Source organism: Mustela putorius, unplaced genomic scaffold (genome assembly GCF_011764305.1).
Source record: "Mustela putorius furo isolate JIRA1106 unplaced genomic scaffold, ASM1176430v1.1 tig00537248_pilon_pilon_pilon, whole genome shotgun sequence".
NCBI classification, from domain to species: domain Eukaryota; kingdom Metazoa; phylum Chordata; class Mammalia; order Carnivora; family Mustelidae; genus Mustela; species Mustela putorius.
The window spans coordinates 3924286-3949540 of NW_025422387.1; the positions used below are offsets into that span (position 1 = coordinate 3924286).

The 25255-nt window shown below is 43.2% G+C and overlaps 1 protein-coding gene and 1 long non-coding RNA gene across 7 annotated transcripts in view; one reads left to right on the plus strand and one right to left on the minus strand.

Annotated features, from left to right (window-relative positions):
• Nucleotides 1-673: 673 nt before the first annotated feature.
• On the minus strand, nucleotides 674-12843 carry LOC101689400. 4 transcript variants are annotated; one of them, XR_001179517.2, is made up of 5 exons: nucleotides 12666-12843; nucleotides 11753-11940; nucleotides 9027-9140; nucleotides 2242-2350; nucleotides 674-806 (listed from the first exon to the last, which is right to left on the minus strand). It is a non-coding gene; the product is annotated as an uncharacterized LOC101689400 (long non-coding RNA). The 4 variants fall into 4 exon arrangements; XR_006604795.1 differs by lacking the exon at nucleotides 674-806 and adding an exon at nucleotides 904-967; XR_006604794.1 differs by lacking the exon at nucleotides 674-806 and adding an exon at nucleotides 1500-1653.
• A 55-nt stretch (nucleotides 12844-12898) lies between these two features.
• Nucleotides 12899-25255, plus strand: part of SBNO1 (strawberry notch homolog 1) — a 57861-nt gene continuing 45504 nt past the window's right edge. For 2 of the 3 annotated variants that reach the window (XM_004753115.3, XM_004753117.3), the window contains exons 1-3: nucleotides 12900-13102; nucleotides 22826-22957; nucleotides 23459-23563. In XM_004753115.3, coding sequence (XP_004753172.1) covers nucleotides 22826-22957; nucleotides 23459-23563 — 237 coding nt within the window. In that variant the 5' untranslated portion in view covers nucleotides 12900-13102. Of the gene's footprint in view, nucleotides 13103-22825; nucleotides 22958-23458; nucleotides 23564-25255 lie in introns of all 3 variants that reach the window. The other variant, XM_004753116.3, reaches the window with a different exon arrangement.

The window sequence follows — 25255 nt, forward strand, 5'->3', positions numbered from 1 at the left end:
CGTCTGACCCCTTGCCCTCCTCTCATGACCTGCAAAACCTTAGTTCTCCCAGCAGTTTGGCGTCTCCAGCCCTTTGACTCCTCCAGCTGTTTAATTCACTCATCCCTAAGTTTGAAAGGTTTGCTGAGTCTCCAGTAGTCAAAACTCGCCGGTCCAGCTTGTCCTAACCCAATGGGTCAGAGGATGAACCTCCCAGAACCTCAGAAATCCCAGCCCATGTTACCTACCCATTTTCCAGATGGAGAAAGGCGACCAGGGGGACCAGGTAACTTACTTGCTGCCCAGGATCACCCAGCAGTTTAATTGCAGGGTCTGGATCAGTCTGGAGACTCGAGCCCACTAGATGGCTACCTTAAACCCTGGGAAACCACCCCGGCCCGTGCCCCACTCGGGGGACCCTCCGAGTAGGTCCCCAGAGAAACACCTATGTCCTGGATAGTCTTTGCTTTGAACACAGGGAAGGTGTCCCGCTACGGCTCTTCTCTGGGAGCCCCTCCTGGAGATGTCGGCAGAGGTCACTCATCCACTAGTCTCCCTTTGGTCCCCAAGAAGGTTTTGGTGTCCTCACCATTGCCCAAGGACCCTACCATTGCACCAAAAAAAATGAAGGAAAGCTAAATAAGGTGAAGTATGTGAAAGCACTGGGAAAAGTAGAGAGTGACACTTTTTTTAATTTTTTTTAAGATTTTATTTATTTATTAGAGGCATGGGAAGGAGTCTGTGAAGGGGGTGAAGAACCTCAAGCAGATTCCAGCGAAGCATAGGGCCTGAGGCAGGGCTCTATCTCAGGACCCTGAGATCATGACCTAAGCAGAAATGAGAATTGAGGGACGTCTGGGTGTCTCAGTCTGTTAAGCTTCTGCCTTCAGCTCAGGTCATGATCCTAGGGTCCTGGGATCCTGTCCCACATTGGGCTCCCTGCTCAGCTGGGAGCCTGCCTCTCCTGTTCCCCTTGTTTGTGCTCTCTCTGTTAAATAAATAAATAAAATCGTTAAAACGTTTTAAAAATGCATTTATTCTATAGTTAGTAAATTGTATACCTGGCACCATTTGGTACCCCAAAGATACAGTGATGAATAAGATACAAATCCTCCCCCATATTTTTAGGGAAGAAACAAACAAGAAACCACTTTTTCAAAATTAATTAATTTTTTAAAATTATATTTATATAATTGACAGGGAGAGTCAGCGAGAGAGGAAACAAGTAAGGGGAGTGGGAGAGGGAGAAGCAGACTCCCTGCTGAGCAGGAAACCTGACGTGGGATACCACCCCAGGACCCTGGGATCATGACCTGATCCGAAGGCACATGCCTAACGACTGAGCCACCCAGGTGCCCTAGAGTGTACAACTTTTTTTTTTTAAGATTTTATTTACTTATTTTACAGAGAGAGAGATCACAAGTAGGCAGAACGGCAGGCAGAGAGAGAGAGGAGAAAGCAGGCTCCCCACTGAGCAGAGAGCCCGATGTGGGGCTCCATCCCAGGACGCCGGGATCATGACTTGAGCCAAAGGCAGAGGATCATGACCTGAGCCAAAGGCAGAGGCTTTAACCCGCTGAGCCATCCAGGCGTCCCCTGAGTGTTCAACTCTTTGATCTCTGAGTTGTAAGTTTGAGCCTCATGTTGGGTGTGGAGATTACTTAAAAATAAAATCTTAGGGCGCCTGGGTGGCTCAGTGGGTTAAAGCCTCTGCCTTCAGCTCGGGTCGTGATCTTGGGGTCCTGGGATCGAGTCCCGCATTGGGCTCTCTGCTCGGCGGGGAGCCTGCTTCCTCCTCTCTCTGCCTGCCTCTCTGCCTACTTGTGATCTGTCTCTGTCAAAGAAATAAATAAAATTTAAAAAAAATAAAAAAATAAAAAAAATAAAATCTTAAAAAAAAAAAGGATAATCTTAAATAGTGATTAATGCTATGAGTAAAATGAAAATGGGGGAATTTTATGGAACGTGAGTGGGGAGAGGGTTGCTTTTATAGATTTGATGAAGTCAGAGAAATCCTCTTTCGTTGGTGGCTTTAAGTTATACCCTAAATTAATATGACCCAAGGGAAAAGGTACTTCTTGGGAAAGGGAATAGCATGTGTGAATGTCTGGAGGCGGGAATGAGCTTAGTGTGCTTGGGAAAGAAAAGACACCCAGTGTGACTGGAATTGAGCACATGGTGGGGAGAATGGAAGGAATCAGGCTGTTGACAGAGGCTGGTGCTAGATCACAGAGGCCCTTGAAGGCTGGGCTGGCCTCTCACCTCCAAATCCAGTTTTCCCTATCCTGTTCTGCAACGCTGGGGCTGCAAACCATATTGCTCCTTTGTCAGCTAGGGTTAGGTTTTGTCACCAGGAGAGGATCCGGGGAATCTGGAAGGCAGGGGGAGGGAAAAGGGAGTTACTCATGCCTGTTTGCTTGCAGTTCTCATCATGGTCACCTAAGTAATGACAATGCTGCTTCTCACGGTGGCATTTCGTGCAGCCTCCAGATTCTTACAGGCTCTTCTGATTCTTCTAGCTCTACTCTCCCTAGCTTGTTCTCCATCAAGGTGGGAGCTACTTCCTGTGGTTCACTTACCTTAGTGTTCCCACCACCTCTTTCATGAATTTCCTGTTTTCCCAGACCCTGACCCACCACGAAAGTCATGGTGAGGACTCAGACTTTTATTCCAAGTCTAATGGGAAGTCACTGAATGGTTTTAAGCCAAGGATAGATGATGGTGAATCTATCAGTTCAGATGGTGAATCTGAACAGTTAATCACTGCAAATAGTTACATAAATTACAATCATCTATTTTGAGGCTTCGAATCTTGGAATAATGTCACATGTTTCTGGAATGTTTGCTTAATGGTCCCCACTTTCCTAAGACAGCTACATCATGTGGGTGAAATCACACCAGTGCTAAGATTACTTTCCTTACTCTAGTGTTATTTTTGCATTCGTATTTCCTCCAGGCTTTTGCTATTGTTAAATATTTCATGTTAGCATCAGTTCTTGTAAGGTTCTATCAAATGGGGCATGTGTGTCCTAAAATTCCTTAGCTGGTGGCCAATGTGATCTACTAAATCCATCTCACTCTTCTGTGAAACACATAATATACAAACACACGTATGTATTTTTTCTATTGTATGTATGTGTGTATCTATATATACATATAAATATATATAAGCATGGATGGCTACACATATATAAATATATAAATCTTCCCTCTCTATGTACATATATACATACATTAATGTGTAATATGTACATATAATGTATGTACTATAATTGGAACTCAAGCAAGTGACAGTAAAACAATACTCTTTACCTGAGAGGCTCAGTGTTAGGGTTAAATGAGAGAATGAGTATAAAGCATATGGAGATGTAGGAGTTGGGAGATGGTAGCCATTTAGCAGTGACTAAAATAAAGTTACAAAATTGCATCTAAGGGAATTGCTGTAATTTGGGCTATTAACACTTTCTTCTCTATCCCCATTCTTTTCTTGGTGTCCTCAGAGGGAAGCCAAAACTTGTCTGTTAAGTTAGCATCTTAAGAGAGGACTCTGTGGTCAGGCCCCTGGTGATTGAGCATGGAGAGACTATGCAAAAATGATGCTGACAGCATAAACTTTGGTATCAGATGATACAGAACCAATACCTTCTTTGGTTGAGTCTTTTTTCTCATCTGTTAAGTGGGTGTGTCTTCTTTGCATCCCACACTTTTTTTTTTTAAGGATTTTATTTATTTGAGAGAGAGAGAGAACACAAGCAGGGAGAAGCAGAGGATGAGGGAGAAGCAGACCCCCTACTGAGCAGGGAGCCCGACATGGGGCTGGATCCCAGGACCCTAAGATCAGGACCTGAGCCAAAGGAAGATGCCTAACTGACTGAGCCACCCAGGTGCCAACCCCTTTTTTTAAAAGTGGGCTCGATGGCCAGCGTTGGAGCCCAACATGGTGCTTGAATTCATGACCCTGAGCTCTAGACCTGAGCTGAAATCAAGACTCAGGTGCTTGGGCACCTGGGTGGCTCAGTGGGTTGAATCTCTACCTTTGACTCGGGTCATGATCTCAGGGTCCTTGGATCAAGCCCTGCTCAGGATCTCTGCATGGCGGGGAGCCTGCTTCCTCCTCTCCCTCTCCACCTACTTGTGATCTCTCTTTCTCTGTTAAATAAATAAATAAAATCTTTAAAAAAAAAAAAAAAGGTAATATAAGCCAATTCTTCAGTTGATTGGGAATTCTTTAGAGGCTATCATTTTATTGAAAAAGCAAATGGAGAATGTATGTATCAATCGGTAAGGGTGTTTGTTTGAAAAGTCAGCTTAAAGATGGTTTAAGAGCACAAATCAAACTGTTCAATTTACAATGTGATTTTTAAATTGTTTTCTGCATGGCTTTTAATTCTGTTTTTTTTTTTAAAGATTTTATTTATTTATTTGATTGTCAGAAATCACAAGTAGGCAGAGAGGCAGGCGGGGGGTGGGGGAAACAGGCTCCCTGGTGAGCAGAGAGCCTGATGTGGGGCTCCATCCCAGGACCCTGAGATCATGACCTGAGCCGAAGGCAGAGGCTTAACCCACTGAGCCAGCCAGGTGCCCCTTATTTTTTAAAAAACAAAACAAACAAAACAAAAAACAGACCAATTTGTGCATTTGAAGGGGTGGAGAGACATCATTTTCTTTCTGAGAGATGTACGTAATGGTTGGAATAGTTTCCTAGGGCTGCTGTAATGGAGCACCACAAACTGAGTGGCTTAAACAACAAAACGTCATTGCCTCAGAGTTCTAGAGGCTGGACATCCAAATCCCAAAGTGTGGGCAGGGCTGGCTCCCCTGGAGGGCTGTCGGGAAGAGTCTGTTCCCATGACTCTCCCCTAGTTTCTGGTGGTACGCTGACAAACTTAGGCGTTTCTTGGCTTGTAGAAGCATCACCCTGACTTCTGCCTTCATCTCCACATGGCATCCTCCCTGTCTCCACGTGTTTCCTAATTTCCCTTCTATAAGGACACAGTCACGTTTGATTAGTGGTCATACTCATGATTTCATGTTAACTTGATTTGATCTGTAAAGACCCTGTATCCAAGGTCACAGTGGGAAGTCTGCTCAGTGGGAAGTCTGCTTTTTTCTCTCCCTCTGCCCCTCCTCTCCACTCCTACACACACTTGCTCTCTAATAAATAAATAAAATCTTTTAAAAAAAAGTAAAAAAGTATGATTTTCAGTTAATACACAGGGTGAAAACTTTAAAGAGAACCTCTTCTCCTCAATCTCATTCTTCCGTCCCATCACTATTCTATGCGTGTGCCACTATAATACCTTAGAGAAGGTAGAGACAGGTTATAGCAATGATCCAAACAAATAATAACTAAACACTTTTTGTGTGTGAAGAGTTGCCAGAAAGTTCTAAAAATCCGTATTAAGAAACAGGTCATGATTCTTGCATACCTGATGTGTTTAAAGGCAAGAAACTCCTCAACCCTTGTTGCTTGGGCCTGAGGGCCTATGCCTGAAGTCTTTGCTTTCATCTCTCTGCCATTCTTCCATTCTGTTTTCCCTTTCCTACAGAGATACTCTGTGGAGATTAAAAATGTTTACACTCGGGGCGCCTGGGTGGCTCAGTGGGTTGAAGCCTCTGCCTTCGGCTTGGGTCATGATCCCAGGGTCCTGGGATCGAGCCCCACATCGGGCTCTCTGCTCAGCAGGGAGCCTGCTTCCTCCTCTCTCTCTGCCTGCCTCTCTGCCTGCTTGTGATCTCTGTCTGTCAAATAAATAGAATCTTTAAAAAAAAAAATGTCCAGGGCGCCTGGGTGGCTCAGTGGGTTAAGCTGCTGCCTTCGGCTCAGGTCATGATCTCGGGGTCCTGGGATCGAGTCCCGTATCAGGCTCTCTGCTCAGCAGGGAGCCTGCTTCCCTCTCTCTCTCTCTGCCTGCCTCTCCATCTACTTGTGATTTCTCTCTGTCAAATAAATAAATAAAATCTTAAAAAAAAAATAATGTCCACACTCTCTTGGGACAGTTTGAGTCTCTATCAGTCTATATTCTAAAAAGTCTGATAATGAGGCCAGTGAAAACTTTTAAAAAATTAGTTTAAATATATGTTTCAACATTGCAACTTCTCCATTTTTAATTAGTATCTCTTTGGTCAAGATTGTTTTAGATTGCAAGTTAAAGAGACCCAGCCCAACCTGGCTCAAGGAAATGAAGATGTCTCTTATCGCTCCTAACAGAAAAGTTCAAGGGTAGGGGTAACCTCAGGCCTGTTGGGATCTAGTGAGTCAAAGAATGTCATTTGGATTTAGTCTCTCTTTCCCCCTCACTATCCACTTCTTTGCTCTACTACTTTCTAGGTCGGCCTCACAGAGTGGTCTCCCATTCCACAGGGCTTCTGTCCCCACTTCCCTTGTTGCTCTAAGCAACACCAGTGATGAGGCAGTCTTTTTCCTACAACTTTCAGATGATGTCTTATAGGGGTTGAACTCATGACCCCAAGATCCAGAGTCACATGCTCTACTGACTGAGCCAGCCAGGCACCTTTTTCTCCTGCTACTTTCAATATAAAGTTCTGAAACTGTAACTCATTGGCTTGGCACTGAATCTATCGATGGGGCCCGGATGTGCATCCGGCATTCCAACTGGGCAGACCTGAATGAAATGCTCCACCCTGGGGACTGTGTATGGGAGATGATTAGCACTTTCCAAACCACATGGACTTTGAGAGCGAGAGATCAAATTAAGGTGCCACTATCTGAAGAAGGAGACATGGATTTTGAGTAGTCGAAAACATGTTCCAGAGCACATTAGATTTTTAGGATAGTGATGCTATAATGATAGATACATGACATTAATGCATTTGTCCAAACCCATACATCATACACCACCAAGAGTGAACCTTAAGGCAAAACTCTGGACTTTGGGTGATGATAATGTATCAAGGTGGGTCTAGAACAACTGCAACAAATGTAGCATTCCAGTGGGGGATACTGATAATCGGGGATGTTGTGCATGTGTGGGAGTTGGGGGTATATGGGAAGTCTTGTACCTGCCCCTTAATTTTATTTTTTTTAAAGATTTTATTTATTTATTTATTTGTCAGAGAAAAAGAGAGTGTGCACAAGCAGGCAGAGTAGCAGGCAGAGGCAGAGAGAGAAGCAGGCTTCCCACTGAGCAAGGAGCCCGATGCGGGGCTCCATCCCAGGACTCTGGATCATGATCTGAGCTGGAGGTAGCACCTTAGCCGACTGAGCCACCCAGGCGTCCAAACTGCCCCTTTGCTATGAATATAAAACAGCTAAAAAAAAAAAAAAAGTAGTGGTCTCGGAAAAGGAAAAAAAAAAAACAAAAAATTCTGTCCACTATGATGTCTGCCATTGTGAGAAATCCAATAGATGGTCTGGTCACATTCTGGTGCTGTCTGCTGCATTAGACATGGTGGGCCACTTAGTCCTTGAAACTCTACTTCCTTGGCATCCATGATATCAGACTGACCTTTATCAGGCTCACTGAGTGTTCACCTCTTAGATATACAACCTTATGGTCCTGCCCTTGGCCCCCTGCTTTTCTCTCTGCATTCTAACTTTGTCCTCTCTCGTGTTTTTTTTTTTTTTTTTTAATTTATCAGAGAGAGAGAGGGGGAGAGAGTGAGCACAGGCAGACAGAATGGCAGGCAGAGGCAGAGGGAGAAGCAGGCTCCCCACTGAGCAAGGAGCCCGATGTGGGACTCGATCCCAGGACGCTGGGATCATGACCTGAGCCGAAGGCAGCCGCCCAACCAACTGAGCCACCCAGGCGTCCCCTCTCTCGTGTTTTAATCCCTGTCTAGATCCTCAAGCAGTAGACTCCCAACGGCTTGCTAGACATCTCTACTTGGATGTCCCATTGGCCCCATAAAATTTCTCATGATAGGTTTACTTTCATGGCCTCTAATGAACGTCTGGGTGGCTCAGTTGTTAAGTGGCTGCCTTCAGCGCAGGTCATGATCCTAGGGTCCTGGGATCGAGCCCCACATCGGGTTCCCTGCTTCTCCCTCTCCCCTCTGCTTGTGTTCCTTCTCTCGCTGTGTCTCTCTCTAATAAGTAAATAAAATCTTAAAAGAAAAAAAAAAAAGAACAATGCCTCTCAACCATTCATACTTTTTTTTTTTTTTAAGTAGGCTCCATGCTCAGTGTGGAGCCCAGCATGGGGTTTGAACTCCTGAGATCAAGACCTGAGCTGAGATCAAGAGTCAGACACTTAACTGAGCCACCCAGGAGCCCCTACTCTTTTTTTTTTTTTTCTCTTACTTAAAGATCATTTTATTTTAAGGATTCTCTATATCCAACATTGGGCTTGAACTCCCAACTCCAAGATCAGGAATTGCGTGCTCTACTAACCTGAGCCAGCCAGGTGCACCCCTTCCACTCACACTCTTGTGTTGTCTTTCCCTGAGTCTTGTGCGGCCTTGTTAATTGAAGGAATGTGGTAGAAACATCACTGTGTCAGTTGCAAGGCTAAAATTCAAGAGAGGTTAGAAGCTTCTGCTTTTGGGTTCTTGGGACCCTAAAGCCACCAGGTAAGAACCATGAGGCAATTCCACAGACCACATGGAGAGAAATACAGCTGTCCCAGCATCCAAGTTGAGCACACATAGTTATAGACACACAAGTGACTCTTAGCAAGACCAGCAGAACTGTCCAGCTGAGCCCAGCCCAGCTTACAGAATCATGAGAAATAACAAAATGGTGGTTGTGTTAAAAGTGATCAGGTTTGGGGGTTATCACATATCAATAGATAAACAAAACTTTCCACATTACCTAAAGCTAAACTCATTGTCTTCCTCTTCACATCTGTTTGCCTTCCTAAAGTCACAGTTTCAGGTATAGCACTATTACCTACCTAATTATCCAAGGGAGAAACTGAGGCTTCATTCAAGACTCCTCCCTCCCCACAACCCCCATCCAACCAGCCCCTACACGTTGCTGGCTTTTCCTCCTAAATATTTCTTGAACCTGGCCCTCTTCTTTTGCTGGACAATTTTGCTCCATTTCGGTTTCTGTTAACTTCTTTTAATCTGTCTTTTCCTCATACCTGCAGTCCAGTTCTTAGATCCATCTGCTACATCGCTTCCAGAGTGATCCTTCTAGAATGCACATCCAACAAGAGCAGCCTCTGTGCATAGCAGGCTTCTGAGTTCCCTGGAGCCTACAGAATAAAGTCCAAACTCAGTTACAAAAGGCTCTTTGAGAATGGCCTTCATCTATTTTTATAATCCTACTGATAATTCCTTGTTACTTGCTATGTCAATCAAAGTTCACACAGGAGGCAGAAACTACACCCGGTTTTCAGCACAGATAAATTAATGTAAGGGGACGCCTGGGTGGCTCAAGCATCCAACTCTTGATTTTGGCTTTGGTTGTGATCTCAGGGTCATGAGATGGAGCCCCACGTTGGGCTCTGTGCTCAGTGGGGAATCTGATCGAGATGCTCTCTCTCTCTCCTTCTGCTGCCCCCTCCAAATAAATAAATAAAACATTTGAAAAAATTGTCAAGTAGGTCTAAACTGATTAGCTAGGTAACTTGAAAGGGTGAAAAGAGAACTTCAAAGGATCACAGAGGTAGCAAGTACAGGAACTTCTCTCACCACGCAGCCCGAGGGGACAAAGGAAAGGGGTTGGTGTCACTAAGAAACGTAACAGATGGGCCCCATGTTGCTGAAACCTCAACTCCAAGCCGGGGGCTATGCTTAGCTGGCGCTCGTGTCTCTGACCTTACAGGATGACCCTGAGGAGGTTCCTGCTGGTCCTCCTGTCTGAGTGGAGGGTTTGATTAGGCTAGCTCTGCAGGAGAAGCAAGTAGAGCTGCTGCCGGGGTGAAGACACATTGCTGGAATGACGTTCACAGCAAACTCCCCTCATCCTCCAGCCTTGTTGTCTCCCTCCAGCACTCCTTATTCCAGAAGCAAATGCTGAAACAGCCAGCAAAGCAGAAATGTAGTTTTGCAGAGTGTGGAAGCTTGGGTTTGGAGCCAAGAGACAATGTTTTTATTATTATTATTATTATTATTATTATTTTATTTATTTGAGAGAGAGAGAGAGAGCGCGCGCAAGCAGAAGAGAGGAGGAGCTCAGAGGGAGAAGCGGACTCCTCGAGGAGCTGGAAGCCCGATGCGGGACTCAGGGATCATGACCTGAGCCGAAGGCAGTCGCCAACTGAGCCACCCAAGCACCTCAAGAGACAATGTCTTAACAGTCAATACCCTTGCCGAGTTACTGTCCCCACTTGCTTGGCTCCCACCTGTTTCAGGACATTTGCATAGGCTGTTTCTTCTTCTTGAAAGGCAGTTCCCTCTTCTCTTTGCCTACATGATACGTACTTTTCAAATCTCTGCCCAGTTATCACTTCCTCAAAGAAATCTTTTTTGAATTCCCTAATGAGGTCAAATTCCTCTGTAATAGGCTGTTAGCTTCTTTGCAGCAATGTCACAGTTACAAGTTTACATTTTTTAAAGATTTTACTTATCTGAGAGAGAGAACATGAGCAGGGGGAAGGGCAGAGGGAGAGGGAGAAGCAGGCCCCCTGCTGAGCAGGGAGCCCGATGTGGGGCTCAATGCCAGGACCGAGATCATGATCTGAGCTGAAGGTAGACGCTTAACAGACTGAGCCACCCAGGCGCCCCTACAAGTTTACAGTTTGTGTGATTTTTGGATTGAGGCCCACTAGACTGGAAGGACATTACGGGCAAGGACAGTTCCTGTCTCTCCCTTCATTTGGTTTTCTTAAACTTGTGCCCCTCATCTCTAACATAGTACCTGGTGCATAGCAAAGGCTCTATAAATACTTGTTGAATGGAGTGTAAAGGGCAGCTGTAACAGCCAATTCCATGTTTAACCTGGAATTGTTATTTATTTATTTATTTTACTGGAATCTTCTGCTTCCAATAGCATCTCTGGTCTGGGTGTACTCAGTAAGTCTTCCTCCTACTTCTGATCCCCTGTAGTTTGATTCCCATCACCTGATAACAACTGCTACTCCTGTTGCCTTTCTGAGATATGTGTACACACAATCTATGTGTGTACATGCACAAAATATGTTACTACCTGTTCTCATAGACAGAAGCGCTTCATTCTCTTGAACATCTGTTTCACTATAGCAAAGTACCATAGCTTAGTTAACCAGGCCTTTCTTCAAAGACATTTAGGTTGTTTCCCATCTTTTGATTCTACAAATGATCCTGCAAGGAATAACCTTGTATATGACATTAGCTTGCATATACACAGTTAAACTGCATGTATCTCCCAAAACACCATCTTTTCCTTGGGTCCCAAATAAGGAGATTATGCAGAGATGGAAGCAAAGATCTAGCCTGGATGCTGGGAAAGTAGCTCTAAGGGTGGGAGTTTTTAGGTCAGACCTACACTGTTCGAATCTGGTACCTACGTAGTCCTAGCATGCAGAGAGAGTTTGAGAGTCCGTTCAAAACTGAACTGTACCAACCAATCTTGGAAGACACTAATGCATGAACTACAGTGTTTTAAAAAAAGCCTTTTTCCTTCTGCATCCTTCCTTAGTTCCTTCTCCTCCCATAACGGACAGATTTGTAATAGCTTGTTTGCTGACAATAGGCCAGAAAGTGGTCTAGTGGCTAGCAGTGAGCAAGACAGATGAAGGCATTGTTCTTATGGAACTAATTTTATCATTTTTTTCTTTTACCAGGTTTTTTTGGTATGTAAGGATGAAATGAGATAATGGAAGTAAAGTGATTAGTCGGCAACTTAAAATGTTCATTTATGTGTACATATATACTTAATACATACTTATGTATACAGAGGCCGAGTTGGAAGGTTCATAATCTTCTTAACACGACTATTTTTTTTTCTCCCCGTTTTCCCTCTACGGTTCTCTTGAAGAGCTCACACCTTCAACTCCAAGTGTTTCTTTCAGCTCAAGGCCAGTGGGACGCGCCACCAGTAGGGGGCAAGAATCACCCAAGCGTGCCTATTACCTAAGCAACGGAGTCAAACAGCATTCAGAATGACTTTACAAAAGGGTTACCCAGAAGTTAATTTGTTTATTCTGTTAGGTCATTTAAGAAGAAGAAAAGGAAAAAGGAGGAGGAGGTGGAGAAATGAGGGAAGCCAAAGATGGTATCGACAGACCTACTCTGCAGCAATCATTAATTGAGAGCAATAGTTCGTTCAGAAAAAAAGCAGTGGGGCTGACTCTGGTCACACCCCTTAGAGTATGATAATGGCAGTGGCCCAGCAGAGGGGCTCCGAGTTATACTGCGGTTTTATATCCAATAAAGTGCTTTCAGCAAGCCTAACAAGCAATGAATACGCGAATTTTTTTTTTTTTCCTAGGACTATGTAATGAAGAGCTTTCCAAAGCAACACAGACGCCACTAGGTAACTTCCTGGGCCGGAGACACAGCAAAAAGGTTTTCAAAATAGCTTTGGGCCCCTCCTAGCCAGACTTTGAAAGCAGGTGTAGGACGCATGCGCCCGAACCACCGGCGGACCTCCTCGTGGCAACTCAGAGAGCAGACCTTCCTCCCGACAGCCCGCGGGGCAGAAAGGGAGGGGGAACGGAATTCTCGCGAGGTCTTTCGAGCCCCGGCGGAAGCAGTAGACACGTGACTCTTCTAGGAGGCCTTCGCCTTCCCCCCTCCCCCTTCTCGGAAACCCGGCCCCCTCACCCCTCGCCCACCCCGGAGCCGCGGTAATGGACCGTTTGGGTTCCGGAATTCTCTTGGATCCAACCACTGGTACCGGGTCGGCTGGAGCAGGCGGAGTCCGTGCTTGGCAGCGAAGGCAGGGGGCGGTCAAGATGGGGGGGGGAATCATCTTCCTTCACCTAGGAGGGAGGCGGGGCGGAGGGGGGCGCTGGGGAGCGGGGTGGGGGGGAGGAGGAGGAGGAGGAAGGAAGTCACGTGGGGCGTGCGGCGCGCGCTGCGTGCGCGCGGCGCCTCATCCGTCGCCCCACCCCCTCCCCTCCGGCGGGGCGGGGGGGCTGGGGGGAGGGGCGTCAAGATGGCGGCGGGGAGGTAGGCAGAGCCGGACGCCGCTGCTGCCGCCGCCACCGCCGCCTCCGCTCCAGTCGCCTCTAGTTCTTCAAGCTCTCGCCACCTGGTAGGAGCTCTTCCGGCGTCGGATCCCGCGGGGAAAGTAAGTCCTTCTCTTACCCCTCTTCTGCTTCCACACTCCTCCTCCCGGACAGCCAGCCTCCCACTCCCACCCTCCTCAGGGGGCCGTGTGGGGCCGGGCTGGGGGGGGGCAGCCACCTCACCCCGACTTGGGGCCTCCCCCGCCCATCGCCGCCCCCTCAGCTGCGCGCCCCGGGGCGCTCGGGGGCAAGGTCCCGGCGCCGGCCCCGCCGCGCTCGCTTCCTCCGCCCGTCAGCGCCGGGCCCTGCGCTCGCTGCGCGTGGGGGCTCTCGGGCCTCGGGGGCCCCCGCTGTCCCGGGCTAGAGGCACCCGGTTTGGTCGCGGAGGCAGGATCTGCGGGCACCGGCTTCGGCTCCACTTGGGTCGCCCTCCTTGCTTTCCTTGCTCCGCTCAGGGATGCGAGGTCCCGGACCCGCAGGAAAGTGAGCTCCGCAATCCTTCAAAAGTCCTCCTGTCTGAGGGTTGCTCCTGGTTTGGGGCGAGTGCGGGAGGAGATAGGGGCACCCTAAATCGGAACCCCACACCTGCAGTTTTCTGATTACCTCGCTCTCAGGGCGTCGAGGCAGTACGTGGGACACGTGGGGGCCACCTTCAAGCCTCACCGGGTGATCGGGTTAATTTTGTCTCGAGCTCGCTCGCCTCCTAGACCCTAAGCATCTGTGCAGAGAAAGCAGTTGGGGATTTGCTTGCTTGTAAGAGTGTTTGGTGTAACGAGCATCTAAAGTTCCCCAAACCAGTGTATGCTGGTGGTTTCCCAGAAGTGGTTTGAGATCGGTTTAACCGCTGAGGAGATTTGGATGTTCCTGAACCCTTGTGATTGTTTCTTTCCTGACCCTGGCATCCAGCTCCTCCCCCTTTCCACCCCGGCTTTGTGTTGCTGTTTGGTTAATGTTTTCGGACCACTAACTTGATCTCGCACAGAGAAGCCCTTTTTATGTGCGGGCTCCGTATACTGTAGGAAGCTTTTGTTTTGGGGAGTTGCTGGTTGAGAAACGTGGGGGAAAGAACGGGCAAGAAAATGAGGGTCAAATAAAGCAGCGTTTTTATTCATTAAATTGCGCAGCCAATTGTAACCTCACCCGGAAGTTTGTACTAAACACGTGTTGCTGAGGGAAGGTTAAAAACTAGGTCCCCTTTGACCTTTGAAAGTTGATTATTGGCCGTTTATGTTGAGTTAAATGCTTTATTTTCTCTAGACAACCACGTTTAGAGACGGAGTAGGGCTTCTACTGAGTCGGCTGGGGCGGTCCAGAAAGCTGTCAAACCCCGAGTTGCCCTAGAGGAAATAAACTTAACACTTGTAGACACAAATCAGCTAACAGTGCAGAAGGATTCCATATTTGCCTCGGTATATTTACTGCAGTCAGAAGTGATTTTTCTTAAGCTGTTGGGAAAGCCATTATCATTGCCCAAAAGATAGTTTGTATAGAATTTCTAGGATAAAATGCAGAATTTGCTATTGGTGCCTTGCGTGGGACAGTAATTTTGCAAGCAAGAGAACATTTTATTTTCATGTTTAAAAAAGTTGTTTCCAAAATTTATCTTACCAGAAAAAAATCTTTATTTTTTTCCTTTGGCTTCTGCATTTTTATCCCCAGTCTAACTTAATTCCACACAGTTGTGTATAGGATTTTAAGTAGATTTTACTTTAGCTGCTGGGTAAGTTTTAAAAAGGAAGGCTTAGTTGGTGACTTACAGTCCATTCCTTCCTTCCTTCCTTCATTCATTCATTGGATGCTCTTAAGTGTCAGGCAGTTTTACTCAAGGGCTTTGCTGAAATTATGTACTGCTTAATATAATGCAAGTATAAATGTATAAAGTATAAAGATTCCTTAAATGTTTTTAAAAATGATTCATTTTAAAGGTTAAAGGTATAGATATATTTTGGTATTTCTTAGTTTCTAAATTGAGCTTTGATTTGAGACTTCCTCCTATGAAGGTGATGAACACTCAGGTCTGAGGTCCGGTCTTACCAAGTGACCTGACTTCATGAGTCTTTCAGTTCCCAGGCTTTGCCTGCCTAAAGTTGATATAAAGATACTTTCCGGGGGCACCTGGGTGACCCAGTCTGTTAAGCGTCTACCTTTGGCTCAGGTCATGATCCCAGGGTCCTGGGATGAAGCCCCACTTTGGGCTCCTTGCTCAGCAGTGAGTCTGCTTCTTCCTCCCTCTGCTGTTGCGCTCTCACTTTCTCTCTCCCTCCCTCTCAAATAAATAAAAGATCTTTAGAGGCACCTGGGTGGCTCAGTCTGTTAAGCATCTGCCTTCAGCTCAGGTCATGGTTCCAGGCCCCTGGGATCGAGTCCCACTTTGGACTCCCTGCTCAGTGGGGCCTGCTTCTCCCTCTCCTGCCTGCCACTCTCCCTGCTTATGTGCTTGTGTACTCTCTCTCTCTGCCAAATAAATAAATCTTTAAAAAGAAATAAATAATTTTTAAAAATCTTAAAAAAAAAACACTTCCTGATGAGAGGAATTGTTTTCACATTATATAGCTAATAAAATGATGAAATCTTAAAGTTTTTACAGTTGTCTTTGTTTATGCTGGCAGGTCTACTTTAGTGTGGTTCATTGAACTTAGTAAATTTTTTTTTTTTAAGATTTATTTATTTATTTATTTATTTGACACAGAGAGAGAGAGAGAGAGAGAGAAAGGGAAGCAGGCTCCCTGCTGAGCAGAGAGCCGGACGCGGGGTTCGATCCCTGGACTCTGAGACCATGACCCCAGCCGAAGGCAGAGGCCCAACCCACTAAGCCACCCAGGCGCCCCTGAACTTAGTAAATATTAAGGACAATCTTGGAATACCACTGAGATTTTCTGTAGGTTGAAAGGATAGGTTCCTGAAGAGCAGGAACTCTGCTTTTATGAATAAGATACAGTACAAAGCCCATCAAATTATTTAATTCTTGGGGGGCAGTATTTAGTATAGAGCAATGATTTTAAAACCTTTTTACTGCATGGTAAGACATGTTTTACACATCCACGCATAGAACTAAAAAACTCCTGTCCTGAAATAATGTTTATCCTCTTTACATGCTTGATGTTTTCTGTTCTGTATTGAAATATTTAATAATTCTGGTCGTGATACACTGAATTCACTTGACAGCTCATTGTGGTGTGACCGCCAGTTTGAAAATCATGGTATAGGCTTAAGAATACAGAATCTTGGGATGCGTGGGTGGCTTAGTTGGTTAAGCGGCTGCCTTGGGCTCAGGTCATGATCCCAGCGCCCTGGGATTGAGTCCCACATCAGGCTCCTTGCTCAGCAGGGAGCCTGCATCTCCCTCTGCTTCTGCTACCACTCTGTCTGCCTGTGCTCTCTCTTTCTCGCTCTGACAAATAAATAAAATAAAAATAAATTTAAAAAAAAAGAAGAATACAGAATCTTCGAGGGATAGGAGGTGAGAACTCCTCTGTTTCTAATTCTGCTCCACACATGCTTTGTTGTTACCTTGTTACAATTCATTTCTCTAAGCCTCAGTTTTTCATCTATGACAAAGGGATAACATGTAGCATATACTTATGAGTTATCTTGAGCCTTAAAAGAGAAAAAAATCCAGCCATATAGTAAATCTCAAAAGGACTAGAGATCTGAGTTTAGTGTGATGGTGGTAAGTAAGAAAGTTTTTTCATACACCTCCCCCCATTTCTTCATGTGTTTTTTTTGGTAAAGCATGTTTTTGAAACCTTGTCATCTGCTCATTACTTTGTGAATCCATTCTTTCTAGAAGTTTTGCAGTGAGAGTGGGGAGAGGCACTCTTTACTGAGCAAGTGTGCCCTTGAAAAATAACTGTTAAAAACTACAGATTTTACCCTTGTAGGTAATGAAAATCCTTGTAAATGAATTTCTTCATACTATCTTCTATTCCTCCTGATGTTCTTAAAGAACCAGAACTCAGTAGGAACGATATAAATACCTTGTTCATGAACTGTATCAGCTGAATTTTGAGAGGATCATTATCCTTCAATTCCTTAAACTACATGTCAGTCATCACCTCTGGACTGCATAAAAGCAAACCTGCAGCTGAGTTAGAAGTCAGACATATTTAGTGCTGTTAAATAAAGAGAAAAAGTCCTGTTTGTTATTAGGCAAAGATAACTTGCTAAGGGATATCTTTGCACATATACAGAGGTCTTCCAGTTTTCTCCAGACACACCAGTTGATTAACTGGACAAATTGAACATGTGATACAAGCAAAAAGGAGCTCGTATTTATAGAACTCATTTGGAAGTTAATTATTGAGTGGATTGCCAACAAAGTTTGTATTCTTGGAAATACTGTTCTATCAGTAATATGGGAGAAAATCTATTTTTTGACATGATGCTAATATCAAAGTAATAGTTAATAGCTAGTAGGGTAACATTTATTCAACAGCAATCCTATAAGATAGATTCTATTTTTATTCCCATTTGAAAATGAGGAAACTGAGTCACACAAGTTATTACTTGACCATATTCTACTACTGGTGTCTGAGGTAGCCAGTATTTGAACCCAGGTATTCTATTTGACTCCATAGTCTCAGCCTCTGTGTTGTGCCACCACCACTGCAGATAGATCCCTTGTATCTCCCCGGATCTGTAAAGGTCTGCTTTAGGTCTCAACAAGAGGAAGCTTGTCCTTGTTGATAGGTTTCAGTGTTGGTATTCTCAGTGGGAACTATATCCTTTCATTCTTCTGATTGGCTATTGTTTCTCAGGATTCTCTTCCTGCCAAGGATTCTCTCAGTTTCTCTCAACTCTGTGTCCTTGTTTATTACTTATCTTCGATGCTTTCATAGGTGTACTATTTTGAAATAGATGGTATTTTCCTAAGTATTTATGAATTTAGAAATGGAACTTTTTTGTCCTCCATTTTTTGAGATAGAGTCACTCTGGGGTTGGTAACTTTTGGGTTTGTTGGATTGCTACATGTTAAATGTCACCTAAGGTCCATGAAATCCTTCATGGACACTGTAACAGTTCTCTTACACCTAACGGTATTTGCATTTATATTGTATTTAGTGGTTTCAAAATGAAAATGTTTTCCCTTTCAAGAATTCATCTTTCTTACTTGTAAGGTGAGGAGGAGAAGATTGAATAATATAACCTTTTAAGGGTTCTCAACCTGAACATTGAAATTCTGTGTCTGTAATAGTTTCAGAATAGGAGAATGATTAGATATTAAGGTTTTTTTTTGTTTGTTTTTTTTTTTTTAAATAAGGGTTTTGCCTATTGGTGTTAGAGAAAGAGAGATATTCCTCTGTATCCCTTGCCCTCTTTCTCACTGCAAAAAAGTTCCAAGTAGAGAATTTGTACCCAATTGGCTAAGAAAGGATCCCTAAATTTTGTGTATATTATGTATATAAATCGAAGGTATTTTTCATTAATTGCTTGCAAAAGGGCAGCTGGATATATCAGTTACTTACATGTCTGCCTTAGGCTCAGGTCATGATCACAGTGTCCTGGGACTGAGTCCTGCTTCCAGATTCCTGCTCAGCGAGGAGTCTGATTGTCCCTCTCCCTCTGTCGCTCACTAGTGCTCTCTCTGAAATATATAAAATATTTTTGTTTTTATTTTTTTATTTTTATTATTTTATTTATATTTATTTGTATTTTTTATTTATTTGACAGAGAGAAAGAGATATCCCAGGTAGGCAGGCAGAGAGAGAGGGGGAAGCAGGCTCCCTGCTAAGCAGAGAGCCTGATGCGGGGCTCGATCTCAGGACCCTGAGATCATGATCTGAGCCGAAGGCAGAGACTTAGCCTGCTGAGCCATCTAGGTGCCCCATAAATAAGATACTTTTGAGAAACAGCTTGCAAAAGACATTGTCATTACTAAATCAATACTCAGAGGTCTCAAATTGTGATTCCTGTGAGTGAGTTTTCAATAGATTAGTGATAGTGTTATAAACTGTGCTGTTATTTCCTGTGAAAATACCAAGTTTCTCCCCGAATTTTTCCCTTCCGTGATATTTTCCAATGCCCATTGTTCAGAAAATATATTTCAGAAAACTCTCATGAATTTAGTAATGTTTTTCACTGATTTTTGTTGCTTTCATTAATGATGTTTCTGTACTTCTTTAGTATAATTAGTCAGGGCTTAGTGTGCATCTAATGAATTAATGGGTCCATTGGCTTCCAAGCATTCTTTGGTCTGTCGTTTAGGAGTCATTGGTTTAAAACAATGTATTTTTGTTTCGAATGTAAATAAATCATTATTTTAAATATTTACTAAAAAAAGATGACATTTTGATAGTCTCTGGAATTCTGTTAATCTAGGTCAGGATTAGTCATAGCAACAGGCCAAGACCACCACCTATTCCCACAGGTCATTGGTCTTAATGAAGTATTTTGTGGGTTGAAATGTTTTGTTGGTTTTGGTTTTTGTTTTTAAGATTTATTTTTTCGAGAGAGTGAGAGTGTGCACACATGTTGGCCGGTGGGGGCAGGGGAGGGCAGAGGGAGAGAGAATCTCAAGCAGACTCCCAACTGAGCAGGGAGCCTGACCCAGGGCTCAGTCTGACAACCCTGAGATAGTGACCTGAACTGAAATCCAGAGTCTGACACTCCACTGACTGAGCCACCGAGGGGCCTTGGTTGAAATGTTTTTTAAAGTATTGATTTAGGTCTCTTGGTACTATGGACTAGGATAATTTGTAAAGTATGGTCAGCTGTGTCTATATTAGAAAAATGATTAACTTTATTTTAAATCTGTATTGGGACATTTCTCCTATTTGTTTCCTCTGTCAGTCCCTTCATGCTCTTTCTGTCTTGCTATCCAATAATCTATCTCTGTTCCTATTTTAACCTCAGATGGGCATTTATTCCAAACTTAAGTACTGAAACTGAGGTTTGCAACATTGCCTTCTAGATCTATTCTTCGGAAAGAGAATGCATGGGCTTTGGAAATTTAAACAATCTAGCGCTGGGGAGTTATAGGTACTTTAAGCTGAGCCTGGGTTTCTTTTTAATTTTTCACTGACCATATATTTGATGACAAATACCGTTTTACTTGACTTTTTTTTTTTCCAAGATTTTATTTATTTATTTATTTGACAGAGAGAGAGCGATCACAAGTAGGCAGAGAGGCAGGCAGAGAGAGAGGAGGAAGCAGGCTCCCTGCCGAGCAGAGAGCCTGATGTGGGGCTCCATCCCAGGACCCTGAGATCATGACCTGAGCTGAAGGCAGAGGCTTTAACCCACTGAGCCACCCAGGCACCCTGAGCCTCGGTTTCATCTCTAAAAATTTATAATGTCTATTTTGGGGGGGATTGTTATGGTCTAACACTGTCCTAACACTGTCAGACCTGTAAAAGATACTTAGTCACTGTCAATTTCCTTACCTTTTCCTTTCCTACTCAAAATGTATTTTTCCATAGATTTTTCCTTTCTCTGAAAAATTTTGGGGAAATCTTTGAGCTATTTCTTCTTCCTTGGGGCTCTCTGGTTAAGACTCCCTTGAAACAGTAGGTCTGCCCTGAGTTTCATTTCCGGATATCTGTAGTGTCTGCCTTAAACTCATTCATGTTTCTTCTAGAACTTCTTTCTAAGTGATGTATAGGTTTATGTGACATAGACCTACCTAGTAGAGGATTTCTCTGTTAAATATTTTACTTTAATTTGAAATAGTAGTTTTTATGTATGTTGGAAGTCATGGTCACAGAAGCTAATGCCTTTCTTTTTGTAGGACTTAATGAAAACACTGACATTTAATTCTTTCACACAGCCTGAGAACAAATGAACTAGCTAAAGATTAGTGTATTATTTATGTAACATGAAATTAGTTTTTTAGGAAAAGCAAGTACATAGCTTTCCATGTTTATATAAATTGGTTTTTTTTTCTTGTTTACGTTTATAAATTGGTTATTTCAGATAATGACAAACATTAAAAATTGAGAAAGTTCTGTTAAGCTTTTTTCCCCCAAAGTAGATTACTTTGATATATTATACCAAGAAAACCCAAATCTAAAATGTATTTGTGGGGTGCCTGGGTGGCTCGGTTGAGTGTCTGACGGTTGGTTTCATGATCTTGGGGTTATGGAATTGAGCCCCGTTTTGGGCTCCATACTCAGCACATAGTCTGCTTGAGATTCTTTCCCTCTGCCTCCCCTTCTGCCAGCCCCCATAAATCAGTAAAATCTTTAAAATGTATTTGCTTGCTTCTTTTTTTTTTTTTTTTTTTTTTTTTTTTTTTTTTTTTTTTTTTTTTTAATATTTTATTTATTTATTTGACAGAGAGAGAGAGATCACAAGTAGGTAGAGAGGCAGGCAGAGAGAGAGGGGAAGCAGGCTCCCTGCGGAGCAGAGAGCCTGATGCGGGGCTCGATCCCAGGACCCTGAGATCATGACCTGAGCCGAAGGCAGCGGCTTAAGCCACTGAGCCACCCAGGCGCCCCTATTTGCTTGCTTCTAAATAGGTATTTTCTCTCGCTAAACTCTCTAAAGCTTGGGACGCCTGGGTGGCTCAGTTGGTTAGGCGTCTGCCTTCAGTTCAGGTCATGATTCCGGGGTCCTGGGATCAAATCCCGCATTGGGGTCCTTGCTTGGCAGGGAGCCTGCTAATTCCTCTGCATGCCCCTGTCTCTCTTTATCTCTCTCTGAAAAATAAATAAAATCTTTAAAAAAAAAAACAGACAAAGTATAAAACTCATTTTGGGGTCTCCTAGGCTCGGTGTTTATTTTTTCCCTTTCTTTTGGCTTAACTCTAATCATCCATCTACTCATGCTTTTTGTGTATTTCATATTCTCTTCCATTTTGAACTTTTATATAAACTTAGTGTTATGGATTGTCCTTCCTAAACATCTTGAAATTCATCCCCCCTTTTTTCTACACCCTGTCATTATAGCACATCATCTCTTTTTTGTTTGTTTTTTGTTAGTTTGTATTAGATAACATGCATGAGCAGGGGGAGACGGTGGGGGAGAAGGAGAAGCAGGCTCCCTGAGCAGGGAGCCTGTTTTAGGGCTCTTTTCCAGGACCCTGGGATCATGACCTGAGCCAAAGGTTAGCCGACTGAGCCACCCAGGGACCCCACATCATCTCTCTCGGTCTGCTGTAACAGTTACCTAAAATGTCTTCCTGCTTCTGGTCTTACTCTACCCATTCTCAGTGTGCCCCCATACTTCCTCAGAGTAATCTTGCTAGCTCACATATCTATGTCTTATAGTTCTCGATCTGAAAACTTTTTCTGACCCCCGCTACCCATGGGATTAAGTGTGCTCTCTGCCATGGTGTACAAGGTTGTGGGTGAGATCTTCCTCTTCTCTTGTCATCACCTGCCTGACATTTGGGTTTCTGTTCTGAACTTCCATACTAACGATGAATCGCACTAACCATTGTTCTTAAAGAGTGCCAGTGTCTTTCGTATCTGCAGAAGCATGAACGCGCTATCCAGAACATCCCCGTCCACCTGGCAATTCCTTTCTTGAGACTCCGTTCCACAGTTGTCTTTGTGACCTCTCTCTCCCCTCAGGCAAAGTTCAGCATTCCTTCTCTGTTCCCACAACATTTTGTACACATACACTCTTGCTGTGATTTACATATTTCTCTGTCCTTTTCATCTTTATTGAGAATTTCTTGGAATCAGAGACTTTTTCTCTTTCATCTGACTTCTTGCCTGATATATAGCAGGTTCTTCATAAATATCAAATGGATGGGTCTGGTAGAAGATGTTGGTTTGTATTTAGAAGAGAGTTAATTGGCATATTAAGTTTTTTATGTTAATATTACATATTTTGTTCTAAAGATGGTGGAACCAGGGCAAGATTTACTGCTTGCTGCTTTGAGTGAGAGTGGAATTAGTCCGAATGACCTCTTTGATATTGATGGGGGAGATGCAGGGCTTGCAACTCCAACACCTACTCCTACAGTTCAGCAGGTAAGAGTTTTCCGAAGTCTCTGTAAAAAGTAGATTTTCTTAATTTTAATTTCTATTTTCAGAATAAACGTTATTAAGACAATTTTAAATAAGCATGTGTAATTTTTATATTAGTTTTCTCTCATGAGATGGAAAATATTTGCAGTGAAAAGACATTTCCTGCTTTGATATATACACAGAAGTAGGAGATGAATTGTTTAGAGCTCTTGTGGGAGGTTTGTTAATCTCCTTACTAGTTGTCTTTGTATTTTATAGGGACCCTCTTCTGAGGTTTCACTATACACATTCTCTGAAAGTAAAAATAAGATTCTGGTATCAGTATAGTTTTGTGAAGATGTACTTGCAAAGATTATTAGTTCCAACCTGGTATCAGAGATTTACAATCTGTTTGAGTGTAAAACTTGTCATTTTTAAAATTTTAATAAATACATCTTTTGTTCTTGAAACAGAATTTATTGCCACCATTTTTTATTTTTTTCTCTGATGTTGTTTTCTTTCTAGTCCGTGCCACTTAGTGCATTAGAACTAGGTTTGGAGACTGAAGCATCAGTTCCTGTTAAACCAGAACCAGAGACGCTACCTACTCCAGCGCTATTAAATGTTAGGGTAAGAATGATTTACATTTGGTGTGAGTGCTGAACTCGTTTTGAATCATAGTAAGAAATAAATTTGTAATCCGAAGCAGTCTTACCTTGCCAGTCCTGTTTTTTGCTACTTTGCAATATGCTACTCTCAGCTCCTGTTTGATAAGATGTTTCTTTCATTCTTCTCATAGCTACATTGATCAAAAGATAATTAGGACAAAGCAAAGTTTTTTTAAATTTACTCACTATAAATAATACAAAATTCATGAAGTAGAAATGAGCTACACATTGTCTCACTACACATTTCATTATTCCTTGTTGATTTCAGGTTTTGTCCCTTGGTACATGGGATTTTTACGTAATGGTAATTGTGCTTTAAATATAGAGTTTCTCTGATTTTACCTTAAGCATAGCAGTTATTTAAGCTTAGCATAAGCTTACTTAAGCTTAGCATATAAAATTATTGGACAGCCTGGTTAAAAAATTGATAACTTGTGATAAATTGCTGTTGAGAGTTTTATTTAAAAGTGGTAAGTGGTGGGATGCCTAGGTGGCAGTCCTGATTTTTGTGTTTGTGAGTTTGAGCCTCATGTTGAGTGTTAAGATTATTTAAATTAATAAATCTTTATTATTAAAAATAATATTGCCTCCTGTGCTTATTTATTTAAAGTAGGCTTCATGCCCAGCATGAGGCTCAAACTCATGACCCCTGGATTAAGAACTGAATGCTCGGGTGCCTAGTTGCTAAGCATATCTGCCTTCAGTTCAGGTCTCAGCATCATTGCTCTACCATTGAGCAAGCCAGGTACCCCAAAGCTGCCTGCTTTAAAAAATAAAAAAGTAATGCGTGGTAATGTCTTAAGATTCTTATTATAGGAGTCATGGGACAATAACAAATAGTTTGAGGAGGAAAGTTAGTAGAAATGGATTGAAATTTTAAAAAATCTTTGATCGCACTTCATCCATGGTAGTCACACCGTCATTTTTCCAATCTTTTACCTTTTTTCCCTGCATTTTTCTCCAGCTCCTAATGTCTGCCTGTATCCCCAACTATAAAAAAATAAAATACTATGTAGCTTTGTCTTAGGTTCAGAGGTAGTACCCATTACCCAAAGGTAATACCCAACATATTATCACCAGTATGTGATATTGGTGGACTGGCTGGATCATTCATACAAATCAGGTGTTTAAAACCCTGTTTCGGGGGGCGCCTGGGTGGCTCAGTGGGTTAAGCCACTGCCTTCGGCTCAGGTCATGATCTCGGGGTTCTGGGATCGAGTTCCACATCGGGCTCTCTGCTCAGCGGGGAGCCTGCTTCCTCCTCTCTCTCTGCCTGCCTCTCTGCCTACTTGTGACCTCTCTCTGTCAAATAAATAAATAAAATCTTTAAAAAAAAAAACAAAACCTGTTTCGGTGGTTTTATCTTCTAAATTCTAAACATTGGTTTAGTCTGTGTGATAGCAAACAAAGCATTGGGCAAGAATCATGGAATGGTAGCAATGGAAAATGAACCCACGAGAGCCTGGGCCTCCGGGGGTAAAGTGATTTGCTCGAAGTTATCAGAGATTGTAAATCTCTGATACCAGGTTGGAACCAATAATCTTTGCAAGTACATCTTCACAAAACTATAGTGATACCAGAATCTTATTTTTACTTTCAGAGAATGTGTATAGTGAAACCTCAGAAGAGGGTCCCTATAAAATACAAAGACAAC